The sequence below is a fragment of the Phocoena phocoena genome, chromosome 1, assembly GCF_963924675.1.
Source record: "Phocoena phocoena chromosome 1, mPhoPho1.1, whole genome shotgun sequence".
Classification (NCBI taxonomy): domain Eukaryota; kingdom Metazoa; phylum Chordata; class Mammalia; order Artiodactyla; family Phocoenidae; genus Phocoena; species Phocoena phocoena.
Genome location: NC_089219.1, coordinates 41,885,311 through 41,906,830, shown reverse-complemented (window position 1 = coordinate 41,906,830; position 21,520 = coordinate 41,885,311). Strand labels below are relative to the sequence as shown.

At 35.0% G+C, this 21,520-nt stretch overlaps 1 protein-coding gene across 1 annotated transcript in view; it reads left to right on the top strand.

The window, feature by feature from the left end:
* Positions 1–21,520, top strand: part of FAF1 (Fas associated factor 1) — a 499,684-nt gene that overhangs the window by 359,921 nt on the left and 118,243 nt on the right. Inside the window, exons 9-12 of the mRNA XM_065875930.1 lie at positions 2,326–2,421; positions 12,568–12,694; positions 13,636–13,699; positions 14,654–14,735. Of these exons, the coding sequence (XP_065732002.1) occupies positions 2,326–2,421; positions 12,568–12,694; positions 13,636–13,699; positions 14,654–14,735 (369 nt within the window). The remainder of the gene's footprint in view (positions 1–2,325; positions 2,422–12,567; positions 12,695–13,635; positions 13,700–14,653; positions 14,736–21,520) is intronic.

Sequence of the window (21,520 nt, the reverse complement as noted above, 5' to 3'; positions counted from 1 at the left end):
CAGCCGGGAACCTCCGCCTTCTGACTTCACATCTGTTACAGCTTTGGTCATGAGTCCCAGCAAACCTTTACTGTAGCCCTAACTTCTTGAAATCACTCTCTAAGTAACTATTGTCCCTTCCAAGGGGTCCCCAGCTCTACTGAGACTGTGATATAATCCCAGCTTGACTCATTTGTATTCCTTTTTCTGTCTCTGTTCCTATGTGTATCTCTTGTCTCCCCGACTGGTATATCTGTTCCCTTAAAACAGACACTATGCCTTATATTTAATCAATGCCAGGCACATAGAAATTCTTGACCCTTTAATTTCCTCAGTGTAGAGTGAGGCCTACTTGTTCAGCTATAGACTAAGGAGAAAGTGCTGGCCACTGTCCTCTTATCTTCAGGAATTTTAGTAGCTATGGGGAAGGTTAATATTGATAACTGTGGAGACAAGCCCATTAAAGAGCCAGCCCATTTGTAGTACCATGTACTTTTAGTGAGCGCCTTCCTCCAGCTCCTCCTAAAATATGTCCTCTTTTAATTTACGATTGCTCTGTATGCAAAGGTAGTGACAGTGGAAGTTAATCACCATTCCTCTTCGCCAGGTCCTAAAAATAATGACCATTGGAGTGATAACAGCTCTTCTGCCTATTTCAGTATAGTTTCAAAGCCATCTTTTCTTATTTTATTCTTTTTAACCCTTTCAAAAGTCCATTGAGGTAGTTAGGGCAGGGATTACTCACCTCTATTAATAGAAGAGGGAACTCTAGCTTAGAACAGAGAAATGACTTTTCCAAGATCAGGAAGCTAGGTGGTACTTAAATTGAGATTTTTCTGGCTCTTCCAGTTCTCTTTCCATTACACTACACTGCTTCTGATTGTCAGTGACATTTACCATCATTACTATTTCATTACCAGAGGATTTCAGAGTGAGGGAGGAGAACTTTTTTCAAATGAAAAAATGAAGGCAGCATGTCTTGAAATTTTGCCTGTGCTTCTTATCCGGCTTAGCTTTGCTTTTATTTGTACTGAAATGAAATAAATTGAGCTAATTGTGACAATTATTTTGATGGATATAATTGAGTAGAAATGACAGTCATTGCAGTTTTGCTTTTATTTATTTATTTTATTAATCAGGCCTTCTAGCATTTGTAAAATACAATGCCAAAATATCTAGGTGCAAAAGCAAACAAACAAAAACCTCTAATGAGACTAAAGGAAAGATAACAATAAAAAAGCACATGATTTTTATCTGTATAATCTATACGACAGCACATACCATACACGACTGAAAATACGTGGATATTTAGGTGACATTTGCATCTTCCATTCCAGTATTTGTCTTCAGATAATTAGCCTAATTATAACACGTTTGAATTGTAGTTAGGACTGACCCATTATTGTGTCTGGTCCCTATGAATTTACAGATATTTGGGTTTCCTCATATATCAGTTTAATTCACACCTCCCCCAAAGTTATAATGAATGCTTTCAGTGTGCTAGTGGATACCCTATTTTATTTCTAATAAGAATAAAAGGAACTTCACTGTATAGCATCAGTACATTAAATGTGTGTCATTTTACTAACACCAAAGAAAAATACCGTCCTTTGGCTATTTAATATTGTTTTAATTCTTTTATGCAGACAAAAGTGACATGCATTCATATTTTCCTAAATTTAATTTAAATCTCAAAATAGTTATTTAATATCAGACCCAAAATAAAATTCAATAGAAATAAATATATATTACTTTCATTGTTTTGGCTAAATTTGGTTAGCGTTTTAGATCATAATGGTAATAAAACTGAATGTCTGTGTGCCAGGGACTGTGCTAGGAGCTTTACATATATTATAGACTCATCAGCTATAATGATCTGAAATTGTGGATTAATATTGATTAGAGCATAAATGACATTGTTACCATGTATAGAAATGTGTTTGTTTTTTTTAAATGCCTTCGACAAACACTCTTCCAAGTACCCTTCAAAATAGATTTATAAAGTACTGCCCTGGGAATTGGGAAATAGAGGTGTTATTCTACTAATCAGAAAAGTAACAGACATGCTGGGGTGGGGAGGTGTATATGATTAGCTTTACTTTAGGCTTGTTACAGTTTCCCGGAGCTCCAGTCTATTGTCTAATGAAAAATAGCCTTGCTGTTGTAACATCCGTATATGGAAAATTTTTCAAATTTTCAAAGCCTTCCTTTGAATGTAATGCCTAGGCTACTAGAGTGAACTTTCTAATCTTGCTTCAGAAATAATAGAAAATACCTGAAAAGTAAAACTTTTTTGTGAAATATGACTTCATTTTGTTTACAAATGATGGATTCTACTTTTTGCAGATGTGTCTTGCTGAATCAGGGCTTTCATATCCGTGCCATCGACTTACAGTGGGAAGAAGATCTTCACCTGCACAGACCCGGGAGCAATCCGAAGAGGTAAGCCTGTTTGCTTGCTTTTCATTGAACAGAAGGCCTATCCTCCACTCACATGCCCACTTCCTATTCTTTTTTATCTGCCACAGCAGTGAATAGGTAAAGTTAATGTAGCGTGAATAAAGTCTCAGTAAATTCTTAAAGGCAGAAACTTTCCATGCGAGATTATTGCTAATGTGCTCCTTCTTGTTCTGTAAGTTTCATGTTTCAAACAGACAGAATTTGGGTGGATTGGTTGAAATAATTTTTACTTAAAACTGTCAGGTTAACAAAGGAATTTTCTTTGCTGCTGACCATATAGTTGAGTACATTTATTAGGATTCATCCTGGAGTTCCTTTAACTCATTGAGTTGGAGCACCTTCTATGAGCCAGGCATTGTCCTCAATACTAGGTGACAAAGATGAATAACAATGTACCTATATCAAGGTGCTCAGTCAAAGGTGATAAATTAGTAAACCAATAATAATGACATAATGTAATAAATGCAGTGATGGCAGTGCATACAGGGTGCTGTAGAAACAAAGAGGGGCAAGGAGATTGAACATGTTTCTGTATGTGATATGCCTGCATGTGTCTTTGTGGGTCTGAACTATATTAAAAGACAGTATCTTTTCCTTGGCTACAATAGCACTGTGTCCAACCATGACTTTGGTTATAAGGGAATGGGAAAGAGAGCCTGGGCATACAGTTTAAATGTTTTAAAAGTATTTATTAAGCTGCTACTCTGTACTAGGAAAAATCATCATCATGACTTAAAAAGTGCATGCAACAGAGGTCATAAATAAATAGTACAAAAAACTTTATTTATACCAGTGTTTTTTAGGCTAGTACCTGATCCAAGTATTCAAAAGCTTGAGCTTGTCCAGTAAAACCTTTTCCCACTTACATTCTATGCAAAATATGGTTGCAAAGTATTTATTTAAACTTACATATTTTAGACATTCATTATGGAAGCTGCCACAGGACTTCTGCAGCCATCCTCTGAATATGTACTTATATCGCTTAAATATGTGAAAGAGAAAAGGGACTGCATAAGTGAAGTTCTAGTCTATGATCATCCTGTGAAAATGATAATTTGCTACTCGGTTTTTGGAAATCCACAAAGAAGGGAGGTTTTCTCCCTACTACAAATACTACTGTACTGTTTCCTTCGAGACTCTAAAAATGATAATTTCCTTTAAAGAGCCGGCACTGTATTTTCCAGCATTTTATCTCACTAATTCCTCATGAAAGGAAAAATGATAAGGTTTCATTGCTTGGCAGAAGTTGCCAGAAATAATTTATTGAAATATTTCCTTCTAGTGCTTGAGTATATTTTTAATGACTAAAGTACGTTATGCGTCAACTCTTTAATGGATAAATCTGCTAACATTAAAAGGGAGCCAACTAGCTCCACCCAAAATTCTTAATTATTCTATGCTCTGAGAGATGACAGTTAACTGTTTCACTTCATTTTATTTCCTTTTTTCACCCTCACCATTATATGTGTTATATGGGCAATCCCTTCAGTGGAAAGAAGTCAATGCCATATATTGAGGACTAGCGTTTTTGAGGCTGGCATACACTTTAGATTAATTTTGGAAGAAGGTAGAATAGGGTTAGGGAGCTTTGCAAAACTAAAACAGCCACCCTTGGGAATATCTTTAAATCTGATTATCTGGGATGAATCCATTATTTTTCCTTCCCTGGCTAACTGTAAATACCACTTCCTCCAGGGGACTGGTGAGAAATGGGAAAGAAGCTGTGACTTGGTTTTTATGTTGTCATAGAATTATAAAACTGGAAGGGATTTTTAAATTTGATTTACAATCTCCCATCCATTCCTCCCTCATTCATTTAAACATTTTTCTAATGTCTTCTACATGCCAAACATTAGGATCACAGTCTGTATGCTAAAGAAGCTCACTCAAAATGTATCTGTGTTTTATCTCCAATGGCAGGGTTCTGTCCTCATGAGGCAACCAGTTCCATTGTTGAGCATCTCTGTCTGTTGATATCAACCTTATATTAAATTGGAAGCTGTGACCTTGTAGCTTCCACCCAGTGGTTCTGCTTCTTTCTTCTGGTTTTAACCCTTCTCTTATATGACTTCGTGTATTTCAAGATAATTACCATTTTGCCATTGACTATCTTCAGCCTTGAGTTAAGAAGAAGATACTTGAGACCAGCAGTTAAATTCAGGTTTTGAATTTTATGCATTGTAGTTATGTGTTCTTTAACTGGGGGAATTTTGTTTCTTACATCTTCCTTCTGGCCCTGCAAATACATTTTCCTTATGACAATTTAATATTTTCTCTTTTCTTCCCATCCTCCCCTTGCTCCTAAGCCCCCTTTCAATGACCTTCCCATATTTCTGGGTACATAGCTAGGTACCTATCTCTCCACATCACGGATGCTTGGGTGGAACAGTATAGGGGCCCCCTGGACCCAGGTTCCTTAGGAGTCGTCCTATCCTCAGTTGATAGTGGAGGAGCAAGAGGGGTATTCCAAGAATAACAAAAAAAGGAATTTAAAATATAGTTGATGTTAAAACTATTGATTTATATTTTCAGTTACAGAGATGTCTATTGAATACTTACTATGTGCTAGTCAAATGAATATAAACTGAAAATTTCGTATTATATAACTAATGAGAAAAGTGAGATAAGCATAAGATACTAGGGGAGCACATGTATGGGGGAAGGGTTCTATAACCTTCAAGAATGTTTTTAGGCAAAAGGCTTGTCTGCCTCATCTACCTCTGTAGCCCTAACACCTAGTAAAGTGCCTGAGGGGCTTCCCTGGTGGCGCAGTGTTTAATAATACACCTGCCAATGCAGGGGACACGGGTTCAAGCCCTGGCCTGGGAAGATCCCACATGCCGCGGAGCAGCTAAGCCCGTCTGCCACAACTACTGAGCCTGCGCTCTAGAGCCTGCGAGCCACAACTACTGGGCCCACGTGCCACAACTACTGAAGCCCACGTGCCTAGAGCCCATGCTCTACAGCAAAAGAAGCCACCACAATGAGAAGCCCATGCACCGCAAAGAAGAGTAGCCCCCGCTCAACACGACTAGAGGAAGTCCTCGTGCAGCAACGAAGACCCAGTGTAGCCAAAAATAAAATAAATGAAATAAATAAATTTATAAAAAGCAAAATAAAATAAAGTACCTGGTATATACCAGCCATAGAATAAATAACTGTGAATGAATATTTTTTAAAAAGAAGAAGGAGCGGGGGGAGGAGGGAACTACAGCAGTTGACATCCAAATCGAATTAAAAGAATGAGTCACAGTCAGACAAATGAAGAAACATGGAAATAGTATTGCATTCAGAGGAAATAGCATGATATAATGTAGTATATGGGGCGACATGAGTGCAGTTTGTTCATGCAAAATAAAGTGGGAGGGGACTTCCCTGGCGGTCCAGTGGTTAAGACTTCGCCTTCCAATGCAGGGGGTGCAGGTTCAGTCCCTGGTCAGAGAGTTAAGATCCCACATGCCCTGAGCCAAAAAACCAAAACATTAAAAAAAAAAAAAAGAAGCAGTATTGCAACAAATTCAATAAAGACTTAAAAAAAAAAAGAACTTTGTAAAAAAAAATAAAAATAAAGTGCAAGACAAAGATAAAAGATGAGACAATGGTGAGTAGGTCTTGTATGTCAAGTTGGGAACTTGAACTCTGGGCAGGCACAGAAGGCCTTTAAGTGGGGAATGATTTTTTTTTATTTTCCCAAATGGACATTTTAGAGAAAAGCACTTTGCTATGCAGAGGCTAGATGTAAAGGAAGCAAGACTAGAGACAGAGAAATCAGATATGAATCTATTGTGCTAGTACAGGCAGAAGATAATGAGACCCTCAACTAGAACATCACTAGTTAAAAAAAGAGAGAAGGAAGTGGATCAGGATATATTTTGGAGGGAAAATCAGTAGGATTGGTGACTGATAGGATCTGTGGGAGAAGTAAGAGGGAGGAGATAAGGATACGTAGGTTTTGGCTTAAATGACAGAAAAGATTCAATCAGTAGTCATTCAGTAAATTCTGATTACATACCTACTGTACACCTGACACTGGCATAAGTGCTGGGAATATGGCTGTGGAAAAAGCCTTTCTGCAAAGTCTTTACAGTCTTTCTGTAAAGGAGCTTGTACCTATCAAAATGAAATTGAATGCAGATAGTTGCCTATAATCTGTGTTTTAGTTTTTAAAACTTGTTGAGACAAGTATTTAACTTGTTTGCCTATGGGTACAATGCCACATACTCACCACAGGCAGACAAGCTAAATAATAACCCACTTCCTCCTGAGCATCTCCATCTGAATGTCCACTACAGATTCACTCTGTATAAAACTGAACTTACCATGTCTCCCCCAAAACCCATCTCCTCACCCTTATTAATGCTCATTGTCAACCCAAGACAAAAACTGTTTATTCCAGTCATAGAGGGACCTGCTATCGTTTGAAACTGTCCCAACTGATCTGATATATCAAGATTTTTATGGTCCTTTCCTTTTTGACTGTTCAAATTAGAATATTTTTATGTCAGCATCAGATTTTTTAACCTAATTTGTTAGTTGAGGTGTTTGCTATTAGAGTTTATGTTCTGCCCATTATCTTGATCCTACCCCCACTAGCCTCTCCCACAACATGGGAGGGCTAAGGGCTCTCTCTTGCATTTTTATCCTCTCCCTCTCTATTGTTTCCTTCTCTTCATCTTAAGAATATGTTCAGATCTTCTCATCCTAAATATATATATATATATATATATTCCTTCAAACTTAGCTCCCCTTCAAGCGTTAGCTCATCTGTTCTTTTTTTCACAGCCAAGCTTCTTAGAGTAATCTGTACCGGCTGACTCTATTTCTTCATTGTCTATTTACTTAACTCACTACAACATGGCTTCTTTCTACGGAGTGACTAAAATTGAATTTAACTTTTAGAGACAGATAATAGTTTTGGGGAGATCGGCTAAGATGGCGGAGTAGAAAGACCCTGAGCTCACCTTCTCTCACAAGCACACCAGAATCACAACTATTTGCAGAATAACCATCAATGAAGAAGACTAGAACCTATCAGAAAAAATCTCCTCCAACTAAAGACATAAAGAAGAAACTACAATGAGATGGGTAGGAGGGGCAGACTCATGATATAGCCAAGTCCCATAGTCCCAGGTGGGCAACTCACAAACTGGAGAATAATTACATTGCAGAGGTTCTCCCACAGGAGTAAGTTCTGAGCCCCACGATGAGCTCTCCAGCCCAGGGGTCCTGGTGTGTGTGTGTACACACACACACACACACACAATAGAATACTACTCAGCCATAAAAAGGAATGGAATTTTACCATTTGCAGTAGCATGGATGGCCTTGGAAGGTATTATGCTAAATGGAATAACACAGAGAAAGACAAATACTATATGATATCACTTATGTGTGGAATCTAAAAAATACAACAAACTACTGAATATAACAAAAAAGAAGCAGACTCACAAATATAGAGAACAAGCTAGGGGTTACCAGTGGGGAGAGGAAAGGGAGGGCCAAGACAGAGGTAGGGGATTAAGAGGTACAAACTACTATGTATAAAATAAGCTACAAGGATATATTATACAACACAGGGAATACAGGCAATATTTTATAATAACTATAAATAGAATATAACCTTTAAAAGTTGTGAACCACTATGTTGTACACCTGTAACATATAATATTGTACATCAACTATACTTCAGTAAAAAGAAGTGTGGGACAGGAGAAAATAGTTTTTATAAAATACCATGCTATGCCACCTTTTTTCACTTTCACAGCCAACTCTGTGGGTCAATATGTCACCTTCTACAGTGGTGATGCAATGATGCTTGCCCAGAGTCATACAGAGAATGCAAAGTATTCAACACTAGGTCTTTTGATTATAAATCCAGGTTTCTTTGTTGTGCTGTGTTTTTTTTTTTTTGTCACAGTGCCATAACTGTCTCTTTCTTAATTCACATCCTACTGAATCTGTTTACATTGCTTGTCTCCACTGAGATTTTCTCACACCTTACTTCTCAGATTCTTTCTCTTAATTGCCTTTCTAATCTTTGACAGTTATCTTTCCATCCCTTTTACTGTTTCTCCACCCTTTTATCCTTATCACTGTTCTTCCTTTAATTTTTAACTGAATGATCTTATTCATTTCTGTAGCCTCTACTATTATTTATCTGCTGATTATTTCAAAATCTAAATCTTTTCTGGGTCTCTTTCTTGAGCTCCTAAAAAGAATTTTTTTTTCCAGTTGCCTACTAGATGTTTTTACCTGGATGCCCTACAGCTTCCTCAAATGTATTCTATCTGAGAACTGGCCTCAGTATTCTTCCTCACCAAACCTGACCTTCCCTACCACTCAGTCACCCAAACTAGAAATTTTTGTTTCATATGCCTCTTTCATTTTTTTCATCCTCAAATCTAATTGGTCAATAATCCCTATCAGTTCTACTGAAGTATATTTTAAATCTGTCCCCTTCATTGAATTCCCACTACTACTAAAGTATAGGCTCTCAAATTCTTTCACTTGGAACATTGAAATAAGTATCCCTTCTCATGTCTTCAAGTCTAATCTGCCATATGCTGCCAAACCACTGCAAACACACACGCATGCGTGCACATGCACACGCAGATACACACACACACACACACACACACACACACACACATCAGAATTGTTCCCTTGAACAGTCCTCCGCCTAAAAACCTTTAGTGATTTCCCTATTGCCATCAGAGTAAAGTCCAAATACCTTAGTGTACCAATTTAAGGACTACTACAATCTAGTTTCATGAAAACTTTCTAGCCTTATAGCCAGTCCACATTCCTCTTCCATACATAGAGCTGATGTTTCAGTTTGTTTTTTGGAATTCTTTATTGATTTTTTAAATATCCAGTTTCTTGCTTGTGTTTTTTCTCTGCCTAGAGTACAACTCCCTCCCCACCAATCTTCTATTACATACACTCCACAACACATATCTTTTTTAAAGATATGGGTTAAATATTAGCACTTGCGTCAGGCCTTGCACAGTCTTCTAAAGTAATTAATCACTCTTTCCTTTATTCTCCAATAGTCTTTGCTTATACTTTTATTGTATCTCTTAACACACTGGAAAAGACATATTTGCAACTAAATATAGCTTCCTTTAAAATGGGAATTTCTTGAAATTTGGAACCATGTTTTCTCTCTGTATCCCAAGCTTTTAACCTGGCTCTTTGACATAGTAAGTAGTTGGTGAAAGAAATATCAGCTTCAATTATAAGCTTGTCTTATGCATGTATGAGTTCTAAATTTTTATCTCAAGCAGTTTGGTTATCACCTTTTCTAAGAAGTTTGCCCTGATTCCTCCCACTCCCAATAATTTAGGTGCTCTCCTCTGAACTTACCTGTCATAACACTTATTGTTAGGTATTATAATAATCTATATATATATTATATTGTATTCCTTGAGAGAACATACACTGTATATCTTTCACTCAAGTCCAGGCAATGTAGCATTTAGTAGGGTTTATGAATGTATGGTAAATGATAAAGGGAATAAATGAATGCAATAGAGAGCCAAAATGGAATCACTAATTTTTTTACCTTTCTAAAAATTTTTGAATAAATAGCTTCCCTGGTTTCAAAGAATTTTAGAGCAACCATGACTGAACCAAGAGATTGTCTATTCTCATCAGCAAACATTAATGAAAAAAGATTGTTTATCTCATTTTTTAGAAAAAGATTTTCCTAACCTGTTAGATGGCTGATAAGAAAGAGATTGGGAGTTCCTTATACATAATTAAGTAGCTCATTCTTGCAGATACTTCAATAATTCATATTCAAAATATACTTTTTTCAACAAAATCGGCTTTTTAGATACCTCCCTTTGAAGATGTTGTTGTTGTAGGATTTTGTTTTCTGGGATCTTAAGAGAGTTGGGAATTCTGTACTTTGTGAAGACAAAATAATGCATTACATAGGCACAAAATTAAAATCACTGTCCTAGTCCTCTTGTTATGGAAAGGGGCTATTATTTGACTGAAAGCTGGATTAGAAGAAAGAGGATAGATGTGGGCGAGTAAGGTAAAAGCAATGAGAAAAAAAAGATGATATATAGAACAGTTCCTTTCTTTTTCATCCCTGTGTCCTCCAAACCTCCTTCTTAATCTAATGCCTCTTTAAGGGAGGGTGAGTACTAGGCAAGACTAAGTGAAGGCTGAGATGATAGCCTAGCTGACAGAAGATGCGAGAAAGTTTGTCATACTGGACTTTTGTTTCTTTCCACTTGCCTGCAAACCTGGCTAAGTACCCTAAAGGAATGTGTAGTGTACCTTTTAGATCCTGAGCCTTTACCCATTTAAGAATTCAAGGGAAGTTCATGCTCCAGATATTTGCCTACCTGAAACAGATGGAATTCAAGTACAGTTATAGTCCTAGTAAATGTGTTATTTTGAAGGGGAGGCTCCTTCACTGTTTTGAAATGAGAAAGGGTTTTGAATTTTTATGCTGTTGAATTGCTGAAATCAAGAGGAGGTCTTGGCTCTATAAAGCAATGCTCTAGCATTAGGAGTACAAGTAGAACCAAGGCTCCTGTGAGAAATAGTGGTATAGTCAGAATAGCAGATAGATGCTTAGGGCAAGGACCATTCATTTTTACTCATCCAGTAAATATATGTACATTTCCTTCTCTATTCAAACCATTGGGAAAACTGTCTTTAAGGTAAGAGGGAAAATGTTAACAATTATGGGCATTAATGCTTGGTTATGCCCAAGGAGGAAATGCTAAGCCTGCTGAGTCATATGGAGTAAATATCTTGCCTTCCTTCTTTGGAGCTGTTAGACTCACTAGATTAGTAGTTTTAAAAATTGTTCCGTAGTGTCCTGAGAGCCTTCAGAGGTACCCCAGCTATCGAAAGGATGTGAGGAAGAAAAGGCCAAGGCCAGGAGCATTAGGCTACTTGTTGCTCTCTCTCTACATCAGCCAGAGTGGCCTTACTTTTATCTATTGTATGCACTATAATTTTACATAATATTTTGCTTGGTGCTAGGGGAGGGAGGCAACTCTGTGAAAAGAAATTTGAAAACCGTTAGTGAGAGATCTTTAAAATCCCTTCCAGCTTTAAAATCTATGATTCTATGACTGACAACTCTAACATCCCCTCTAAGCCAAGTTTCATGAGTCTTTGATTCTGAGTTTCTTTTAATGCATTTTCATAATTTAGGTACATAGCAACATATTTTGAAAGATAGAAATTTCATTTATTCAGTGGTCTTTGTACTTTATTTATTAAACGTGGTACAGATAGGCACTTAGCCAGTTACCTTTCTGGGGACCCCTTCATATCCAAGACATTAATATTGGTCAGTATTCACAACTCAGTTCAAATGTTTGAAATCTCAGTGTTTTTGAAATCCCATTCTAACTTAGAGATCAGGAGCCAAGTTCATATTTTGAAACTGATGTTTTTCATTGTACTACTTTATATCTCAACGGATGTTGCTGAAAACAAAATAAACGGAGCATATTTATTAGTGCCCAGCATGTAGTAAATTCTCAGTAAATGTTTATTGAATTGAAGCATCATTATTACATCTCATATTTAATGGCCTTCAGCTTACAAAGAGCTTTCGTATATAGTGTATTTCATGTTATCTTCCAATAACACATGGGGATAGTGTACCATATTTCACTAATGAGAAATTTGAGAACCATTGCAGTAGGGAAGAGGCAAATTTTTAAATGCTACCATTACTTCTGCCCAAAAGTTTAGACTACCGTGAGCTTTTTGAAAGACTCGTATAGCTTATTTATCTCTGACCTCTTAGATTGTACCCATTTCTTCATTTATTGAGTGAATATTTCTTGAGCACCTAATTGTATACCATAGGCTGGGGGTAAAACAGATAAAAATCCCAGTCTTAATTGAGTTTGTAAGCATTCTTCTTTTTCACTCAGGCTCCAGCCTTTAGTCTAGGAGTATCACAGCAAGATTAGAAATATATGTAAGCCTTAAAATGAGAAATATTAAGCTTCACTCTAGCAAATAGCTTCTTATTTAATAAAACTTTTATAATGCTAATGTCCTATTGTAATTACATAATTTATATTTTGGAATTTGATTTCCTAAAGTCAGTATGAAACTAATCATAGGACTTTCCTTAAATAGCAAAGCACCGATGTTCATATGGTTAGTGATAGTGATGGAGATGACTTTGAAGATGCCTCCGAATTTGGGGTGGATGATGGAGAAGTATTCGGCATGGCTTCATCTGCCTTGAGGAAATCTCCAATGAGTGAGTATTAATAGCTCTTTGGGTCCAGCATTGTAATTCTCCCTCCTAGTGCAGAAACTTATGAGGAACAATGAACTTAAAAATCTCTTACTGACTTTCAGGTTTGGAGAGAGAAAATATAAGAAGTAGACATTATTCATAGGAACTAGAGCCTCTTGAATTTTGATCTTAAGCCCAACCATTCCCAATACTTCAGTAAAATTCATTAAAAACTCAAGGGAATGTAACTTTTGTTTCACGTGTATAATTAGTTATGAGTTTGTCTCTTTACTTTAAACCCAGAAATTGATAAACAAAATAGCTGTACTTTTCGTGACTGTACTTGTCACCACACATCTTATTGGAGATATCAGTTTTATCAGTAGTTATATTACTTTTCCATTCACTGGTACCCATCTTTGGAAGGAAAGAAGTAAACTAAATGTGCCATCTCCCTCACTTGCACCTGACAAGATCATAAGTGGTGCTATATACAAAATGACTATTAAAATAAGTCCAGAAATGGCTCATTTACTCTGTGAAATTAGGGACATTCATGGGCAGAAATAGATGTGATATTTACATAAAATGACTATTTTCCTGATTAATAAGATCTTTCGAATAATTTGAGAACTTTTTATATAATTTAATCACAAGATGTCATTTCAAGCATAATTGATGACTGGCACATATTTTCAACACCTAGCAGGATTGTATCAGTTGGTTTTCAAAAATTTATGAGCTTGAAATTTTTTTGAGGTTCTTTTTTAAGGTTTGATGAAATCTTCTAATGTATGTCGAGTTAAAATGTCTCCTCAGATGTATCACAGAAACTAAAATTTAATTCCTCTTTATTGATTAAATATATTTCTTATATGTGGGATTAGATGTTATGTGGTTTGTTTTTTGTGTCTATTTGTTTTGGTTTTTTGTTTTTGTTTTTTCTTTTGTTTGTTTTTTAGTGCCAGAAAACGCAGAAAATGAAGGAGATGCCTTATTACAATTTACAGCAGAGTTTTCTTCAAGGTAGGGTTAGGACATTAACTATATAAAATTGATGTTCTTTTAATGCTACTGTGATTTTTCTGGAGCAACTTTAATCATAGATTGTTTTCACTTTCTTCTTAAAGTATTCAAAGGATACATTTATCAATATATATAGTCCTAATAGTGAATACAGAGTATTCAAGTCAGATAACTAGTAGACTGTGCCGCTTCAGAGATGTATTTATCTTATCTCTATATCTTTATAGAAGCATAATAAATGGATTACTAATTTAATATCTTGACTATATTTCCAAAAGGACTAGGTCATAGGATACTAAGTTTTAGTATATCCTAGGACAAACAAAATCTTTTAAAAGTAATATTGAATAAAAAAATAATTTAAAAATTTTAGATATAAGTGAATTTTTTCTTTTAATTTTTGTTTTGGAATCATTTAGCATTTCTTCTTTTAATAGTGTAATATAAAATTTTCTATGCATTTGAGATTCACCTAGAGGTGTTTAAAAAGATTTAACTATTTAAACCTAAATTTTCATGTAAACAGTATTTCTCTTTAGTTCTATTTTCTGATGTAATGTAATTTGGAAACTTAGCAAGGAACCATTTTTTCCCCTCTGTGTTAGAGAATAAATGAACTAAAATGGAAAGTTAAGGCTATTGTAACTAGGAAAATCTTAGGGAAGTGGGTAACCAGGAATTGCTACTTGTAAATGGCATGGTTTCATAGCACTCATTAAGTCCATTTGCTAGATGTACTTAAAATTCCAGTATTCTGATGTATCGGTATAGGCCAAGAAGAGTTCAAAAAACTAATGAAGACCATTCCTAACCCTTTAAAGAAATGTTTTAATGTTTTATCTATACTTAAGAGACATTAGCCCCAACATTTACTTAAAACTCATTGGTTAGACTTGTGAAATTTGAAGTAAATTTGAAATGTATTTTAATTAATAGACACAATTTTTCCTATAGATATGGTGACTGCCATCCTGTATTTTTTATTGGCTCATTAGAAGCAACTTTTCAAGAGGCCTTCTATGTGAAAGCCCGAGATGTAAGTGGAATCTTACCTTTTCTGATTAAAAAGTGTATCCCATAGGTTTACCACCAGGCCTGAGGCAATGCTTGATGTTTTCTGTTTTTTTCAGATTGAAGACTTGATTTTGTTTCTGGTTCATCTACCAACCTAATCATCACCAAGATGCCCATTTCAGAGGGGCAGTAGTATGATAGGGTACTGCTGGCTTTTGCAGAAGTCTTTGTCAAGCTCTGAAATGGGGTTTGGTTTTTTTTAGGGGGAGAAAGGGGTGGACATGCTTAGAAGGGACCAGGCTACGTGCTCGTATTCTTTTCAGTTATGTGATTGACAGTTTCTTGCTAAATGATTTGTCCTTCAGTCTTTTCCCCAAATGATTATTCCATCTAATAGTATATATCTTATAACTGTAGTATTTTTTCCTAAAAGTCATTTTAGACAAAAAAAAGATTTTTCCTTAAATATAGAAATGGATCTTGTGATCTTGAAATCAAGTAGATCCAAGTATGTAACAAGAAACCAGAAGTTACATTTTGAGCACGAAGATTCTGTGTGGTTGCTCTATTTATATGTTGACACTGTAGTCGAGACCCCAGTTATCTGGCTCCTGCCTATCTGTACAACTTCAGCTCTTCCCATTTCCTGCCTTACACTTAATAAATCTAGCAGCAGTGTACCATTTGTACTTCCCTATAATCTAACTCTTTTTTCATGCTGCCCCACTGTCAGGAATACCTTTCATCCTGCTCTTTACCTGGTTGACTCCTACTCTTCCACACCCACCCTTTAGTACTTTGCAATGATAACACATTGCTTTTAATTATCCATTCTCTCTCTTTTATATATATGTCTTCTCAAGAGATTTGATTTTCTTTTTGGCAGTGACGATGTACCTTACATCCCTACACATAGTAAATACTCTGTATGTTTAATGAATGAAGGAAAAAAGAGAGAGGAAGGAAGGAATAAGGTGTAGATGGAGTTAGAGGGAAAGTTATTGGAATTAAAGAGGACAAAGAATTTTGAGAATAGAGTGCAAGGATGCCTCTGAAATTTCTAGTTTCTACTTATGTTAAACTCTGACCTAAAGAAAAATTCATTTTAAACAGTTTTTAAAAATTGAATTCCAAGACAATAATTAGTGATCAAGCTTAGATCTATCGTTGACAGTTCAATGAAGTAGATTAAGAAACATAAACTGTTCTCTACCCTAAGAATAGTGGAATAGCCCATTGTAAAGGCAATTTTAAACATCTATTTTTTACTATTAAATCTATATTAAATGAATTTTATTTTTGAAGAAATATATATTTATGGTAATACAGGTTTATAGTTTCCATAAGTACAGGTTTATAGAAGATACTGAAAAGCTAAAAGAATATATTCTAACACAGATTAACTTTATATGTTCTTTCCATATATTTATTTCGTTCAGCACACATGCATATTTAATATAAAATTGGTCATGTTATAATCCTGTTAAAACAGCTTATCTTCACATTTTAATATTATATGATCATTTACTTAATTATATTTTATAATATTTTAACTTTTATTAAAACAATTTTTAATACAGAAAAAGTAAAGGAGTAGTACAATAAACACTTAAATCCCCTATACCTAGATTTAACAATTACTAAAATTTTGCCATATTTGCTTCTTCTATATGCAGGGCATCCCAAAGTTTTAATGGAGCTTTAGCAATTAAACTTTTGAAATTATTAAAACTTAAACTGCATAAAACATTTAGGATACTCTTATATATTCATTATTTTTTGCTAAGCCATTTCAAAGTGAATCACAGACATATTTTACCCCTAAAAACATCTGCATGCACTTTCCAAAAATAATGACATCCCCCTACAGAATCACAATACCATTGTCACATGTAACATACTAACAATAATTTCCTAATGTCATCTAGTATCCAGTGGATATTCAAAGTTCACCAGTTGACTCTTTTTTTGGAAACCGTGATCCACTCAAGGATCACAAATTACATTTGGTTGTTAGATTTCTTAAACCCTTTTAAGCAGACACCTGCTTTTTTCCCCCATCCACCCCTTTTTATGACATTTGCTTTGTGAAGAAATCATGTTGGATGACTTACAGATTGTTCCAGATTCTGGATTTGTGTGATTGTTTCCTTGTGATATGATTTAACTTGTTCCTTTATCTCTTTATTTCCTGAGAAATGGCTGTTAAGTCTAAAAGCTTTATTAGATTCAGGTCAATTTTTTTTTTTTTTTTTTTTTTGTTGCAAGAATGCTTTGTAAGTAATGCTGAATACTTTATTATAACAGGATTTCTAATGGTTATTAAGTCTCTCATTGTACAGCAATGTTATTATATTTAAACAATCACTTATTGTGGAGCATAAATATGTTTGAAAGAGTAATTATAGCTTTAAAATAATCTATTTTTCAGTTCATTCCTGGATAAGAATGTATTTGGGATTAATTTGTCTCTGCTTTTCCAGTAAGATTGCTAAGCAGTTGAAGTAACCAGAAGATGTGAGGGCCTTTTATAACCTGAATATAGCTCCCAAATAAGCATAGACATCTTTTAAATTCCATTTAAAAAGCTACTGTAAACATTATAACTTTGTGACGATACATTGTTTAAATATACAGTATATAATAGACGAAAGAACTTTTTATTGAGTGTCTTTGTATAGTAGATTGGCTTTTGGATTTATTCAGACTGATGATTCCCAGAGGAGCGTAAACTCTTATTAACTTCTGGGTATTTCTAATGAAACAATTGATTGTTTGCTTTTGATGAGTGTGTTGGTATTTTAACAACTGGAAATCATTGGTTCATGTGTTTTGTTTCATATTAGATTGATACCCAAATCCACTGACCTCTTTGGACTCCTAAACTGTCTTTATCTTTTTCCCCTTGTCCAGGGCTTTTTTCTTTCCTTTTTTCTCTTTCCCAAGTTAAAGATCAACAGCAGTTTATGTATCATTTATTACATTGCCCTAAACTGAAGTAAAATTCATCCACAGAATGGGTAAATTATTCAAAATTAGATCTAAGCAGGGACATTTATTATAGTCATCAACCAAATTATATACATCTCCTTTCAAAATTAGAGAGGATTGTATAGAAAGAATAGAAATAGCACTGCTACTTTAGATTTATATTGTGCTCTGTGGTTTATGAAGCTTCTTCCTATGCATATCTCATTTGAACTCCACAGCAAACTGGTGAGATGGGGGTATATATTATCAATATTCTCATTGTAGAGATGAGGAAGCTCAGAAAAGCTACATGACTTAACCAAAGACAAATCAAGGGTAAGTAGTGGAGGCCAAATGAGAGTGCAGGTGTTCCAACACATGTAAGTGTGTTTTACACTATATCACCTTACTTCCAGAAGCTTTTCAGTGCTAACTGCTATACTACAGGATTCAATCCTCAAACTTCATCTCTCCTTTTCAGACTGTACATTTGAGAGTGAAAACAAATCGTTTTCAATATATTTTTTAAACTTCTGAATGAATCATTTTTAAGAAAACAGTTTGCTGATGTTCAAATATTTTAAGGCAAGAATGACCGATACTCTGCCATTGTTACTAAATTTCTTTCATCTTAAACATCGCATGTTTAATTTAAACTGTGGGAGGCACATTAATTTTACCAGGGCAACAGATGAGCCTTGAGCACCAACATTCTTCACTTGAAGTGAGAAATTGAGTTCCATGAGTAAAGAAAAACAAGATTGAAGGTTTAAATCCTCTGCTAGGCTTTTTGAACTTATATACTCATTAAATGTTTATTGGAGTGGTGGGATTACAAAGGATTTGGGGAGCTTCATCAACTGGTATATAGTTAATCACTAAGTAAAACACTACATTTGATAAAGTGTTTCTCACGATGCCACATTCAATCCATCTTAATGAAAACTGCTTCAGACTGATTTCATTTGAGAGCACTTGGTGAGAGTACTCATAGTTTTTTCTGCCTTTTTCATGAGGAATTTACAATACTGTTCAAAGCAGAGCTCCAACTTCAGTGAAACAGGTATTCTAAGTTCTTGTGTTTAAGTATATTGTGACAGAGTTTCGACTTTTGACAGTGGGTTGATCAGTTTTATGATCTTCTCCCTTGCCCTTAACTATTAGGGATGTTCATTGAGTTGAAGGCCATGAATATGTATCATATGCCTATTAAGGACCTAGGATGTAGAGGTTTCCTGCCCTTGACATGTTCACAGTCTAGTAGGGAAGATAAGACAATATAAATAGATCCATATAGTGTAACATGCTATGGAAGCAAAGAGGAGAGGTACTTCATCTGCCTTAGAATTCAGGGAGATTTCTTGTGGAGGTATCTCTGACATGAATCTTAGAAGATAAATGAAACTTAGGCAAATAACAGAATTCTAAACAGAAGGAAGGTCAAAAGCAAAGTCCAGAAGATTACAATTGAGGGAATTAAAACCAAAAAAATTAAGACAGAGAGCAAAAAAGTGCAAGACAGAGAGTTGGATTGCGTGGTATGATGAGGCTGGGAACATCAACAGGAGCATGGAGGGGCCTGTGATGCCCTGGCATTACCTGGCATTTAAAAATATTTGTTGAATGAAGCTTATATTTTATCTTTAGATAAGTAAGAGCCAGTAGTTAGCTTCCTTAATTATGTGCAGAAGAGTTACCACTGGCCACACCATGATTCCCTGGGACTTTCTTAAAGAAGTTTCTTTTTCTCCTTAGAGCCTCCCCACCTCTCAGTTCTGCTGTCCCTGAGTTCTCTTCACAACAAAAAGTACCCTAGAGAATGATTAGCCATTTGTAGTAACTGAAAATCAACAGCAATAAAAATCCCAGTGCCAGGGTTTATGTCCCATGGGAAGGATTGTTCCTTTCCCAGCAGCCCTTTGGAAGAATGGGCTTTGATATCAGTAATCCTGTTACACCTCCTTAGATCTTCACTTCACACCCAGTGCTGTTTCCAAATATTATACATAAATTAAGGAAACCAGTGCTTTACGTCTTGATTTCCCACTTAGTAACTCTGTTCCCAAACAAGTAATGAGCCTGTTTCTAATCTAGGGGAAAAAAAAGATGATAATACATATCTACTTTATGTGGTTGTTTTGAGGATTAAATGAGATCTATTCATAAATGCACCCAGCATCATGGCTAAGGTGCTTTTTAAACAGTTTTGGACAAATTTGAGAAATGTTTATAAAGTAACAAAACTGATTGTTCATGAACTAGCTCTAAGAACAGTTCCACAGAGGAATTTTGAGAACCCATTTGAGCATTTATAGCACTAAGATGAATGCTTTGCTTTTAACAGTGCTTGTTCATTATCAAGTTTTATTACATTCATTTTTAAAAATCAGCCCATTTTAAAGTAGTGCTATTTCTACTTCCTCAGGTTAAAAGATACCTAAATAACCATCACTGGTCAATATTTGTTAGGCAAAATAAGCTCTATACAAATCGGAAGCCACAACTGCAGTTGGTGAGTTTCTAGCACTCCATCATCCAGAAAAATCAGGCAAACAAACCTATTTGTGCTTTGGAAAATATGCCCAGTCTGTTCATCTTGTCTTTGTTGTCTTTTCAATTTAAATTCCTTAAAGGCAGACAGTGTCTTTAGAGTAATTTTTTATGACAGCTAGGACAGCATCCTGCACATGTGTGAGATAAGAACTATGATGCTAATATAATGTTTTGAAATGTGTTTTCATTATACAAATAAAATGTTTGTTGAAAAGAAAAGAATACAGATGCATTTAAAGTAGAAAAATGCGTTGCCTCATAATCCCAAACCTGAAAATAACCACTATTAAATGTTTTTACCTTTAAATGTGATTTTTTGAAAAAGTCTCCAAACATATATATCAGTAAAAAAGTTGCTAAGTTTTATATAAGTGCAACCGTACCAAATATACTGTTCTGTAGTTAGATATTTCCACTAAACAGTATATTGTTAGCATCATATTTAGAATTTGCCTCTAATTCTCCAACTGAGTAATCAGATCTACCCAATTAAAATTGTAAAAATGTTTAGTGTTTATAATAAAATTATTTTTAATTAGTTAATAATTAAGTTAGTTTTAAGATATGCTGCTGTGTAAAACATTCTTCTCAATTTACTACTATTCACCATGTTTTTGAGAACCATATAACCATATTTGAAAAGCAATATAGGTAAAATTTATTAAAATATCAAAAGTAAGGCTGATTTTTTTAGTAGACTTTATTCATATTTGTATCATTTCTCTCAAAAAGCCCTCCCTGTCCCTAGAAAGTATTTGTTATTCATATTACCTATTTTGAAGGGATAAAAAGCTAAATTGGATCTCTTAAGTATTCCATCTGTAAATTCAAGAAGTTTGTTCCATATCTAATCTTAAACATTTTCACTTAAATATAAAAAGTATGGTAGAAAGAGAAATAATCAGAATTCTTATATTTGAATTCTGAGTCCCCATTTACTTGCTGTGTGCTATTAAAACTAGGTTACTCAATCTCTCTGAGCATCAATTTAAAAATTTGTATTGTAGTACATACCTCACAGAATTAACAAGCAATTAATATAAGTAAAATGTCTTCAAAATGTATGTGAAACAGCTTTAAGATTGTTTGCTTATAATAGATGGACATTGAATAAATCAGGCAGATTTGGATTTGAAACTGGACCCTGATACTGACTAGCTATATAAGCCTCCATTTTATTTTCTCTGAAATGGAGATTAAAATATCTTGGCAATTAACCCACCTTGGAATAATGACTCCTTACCTTAACAGTAACCAAGTTATTCAGATGCACGTGTTAGAGAA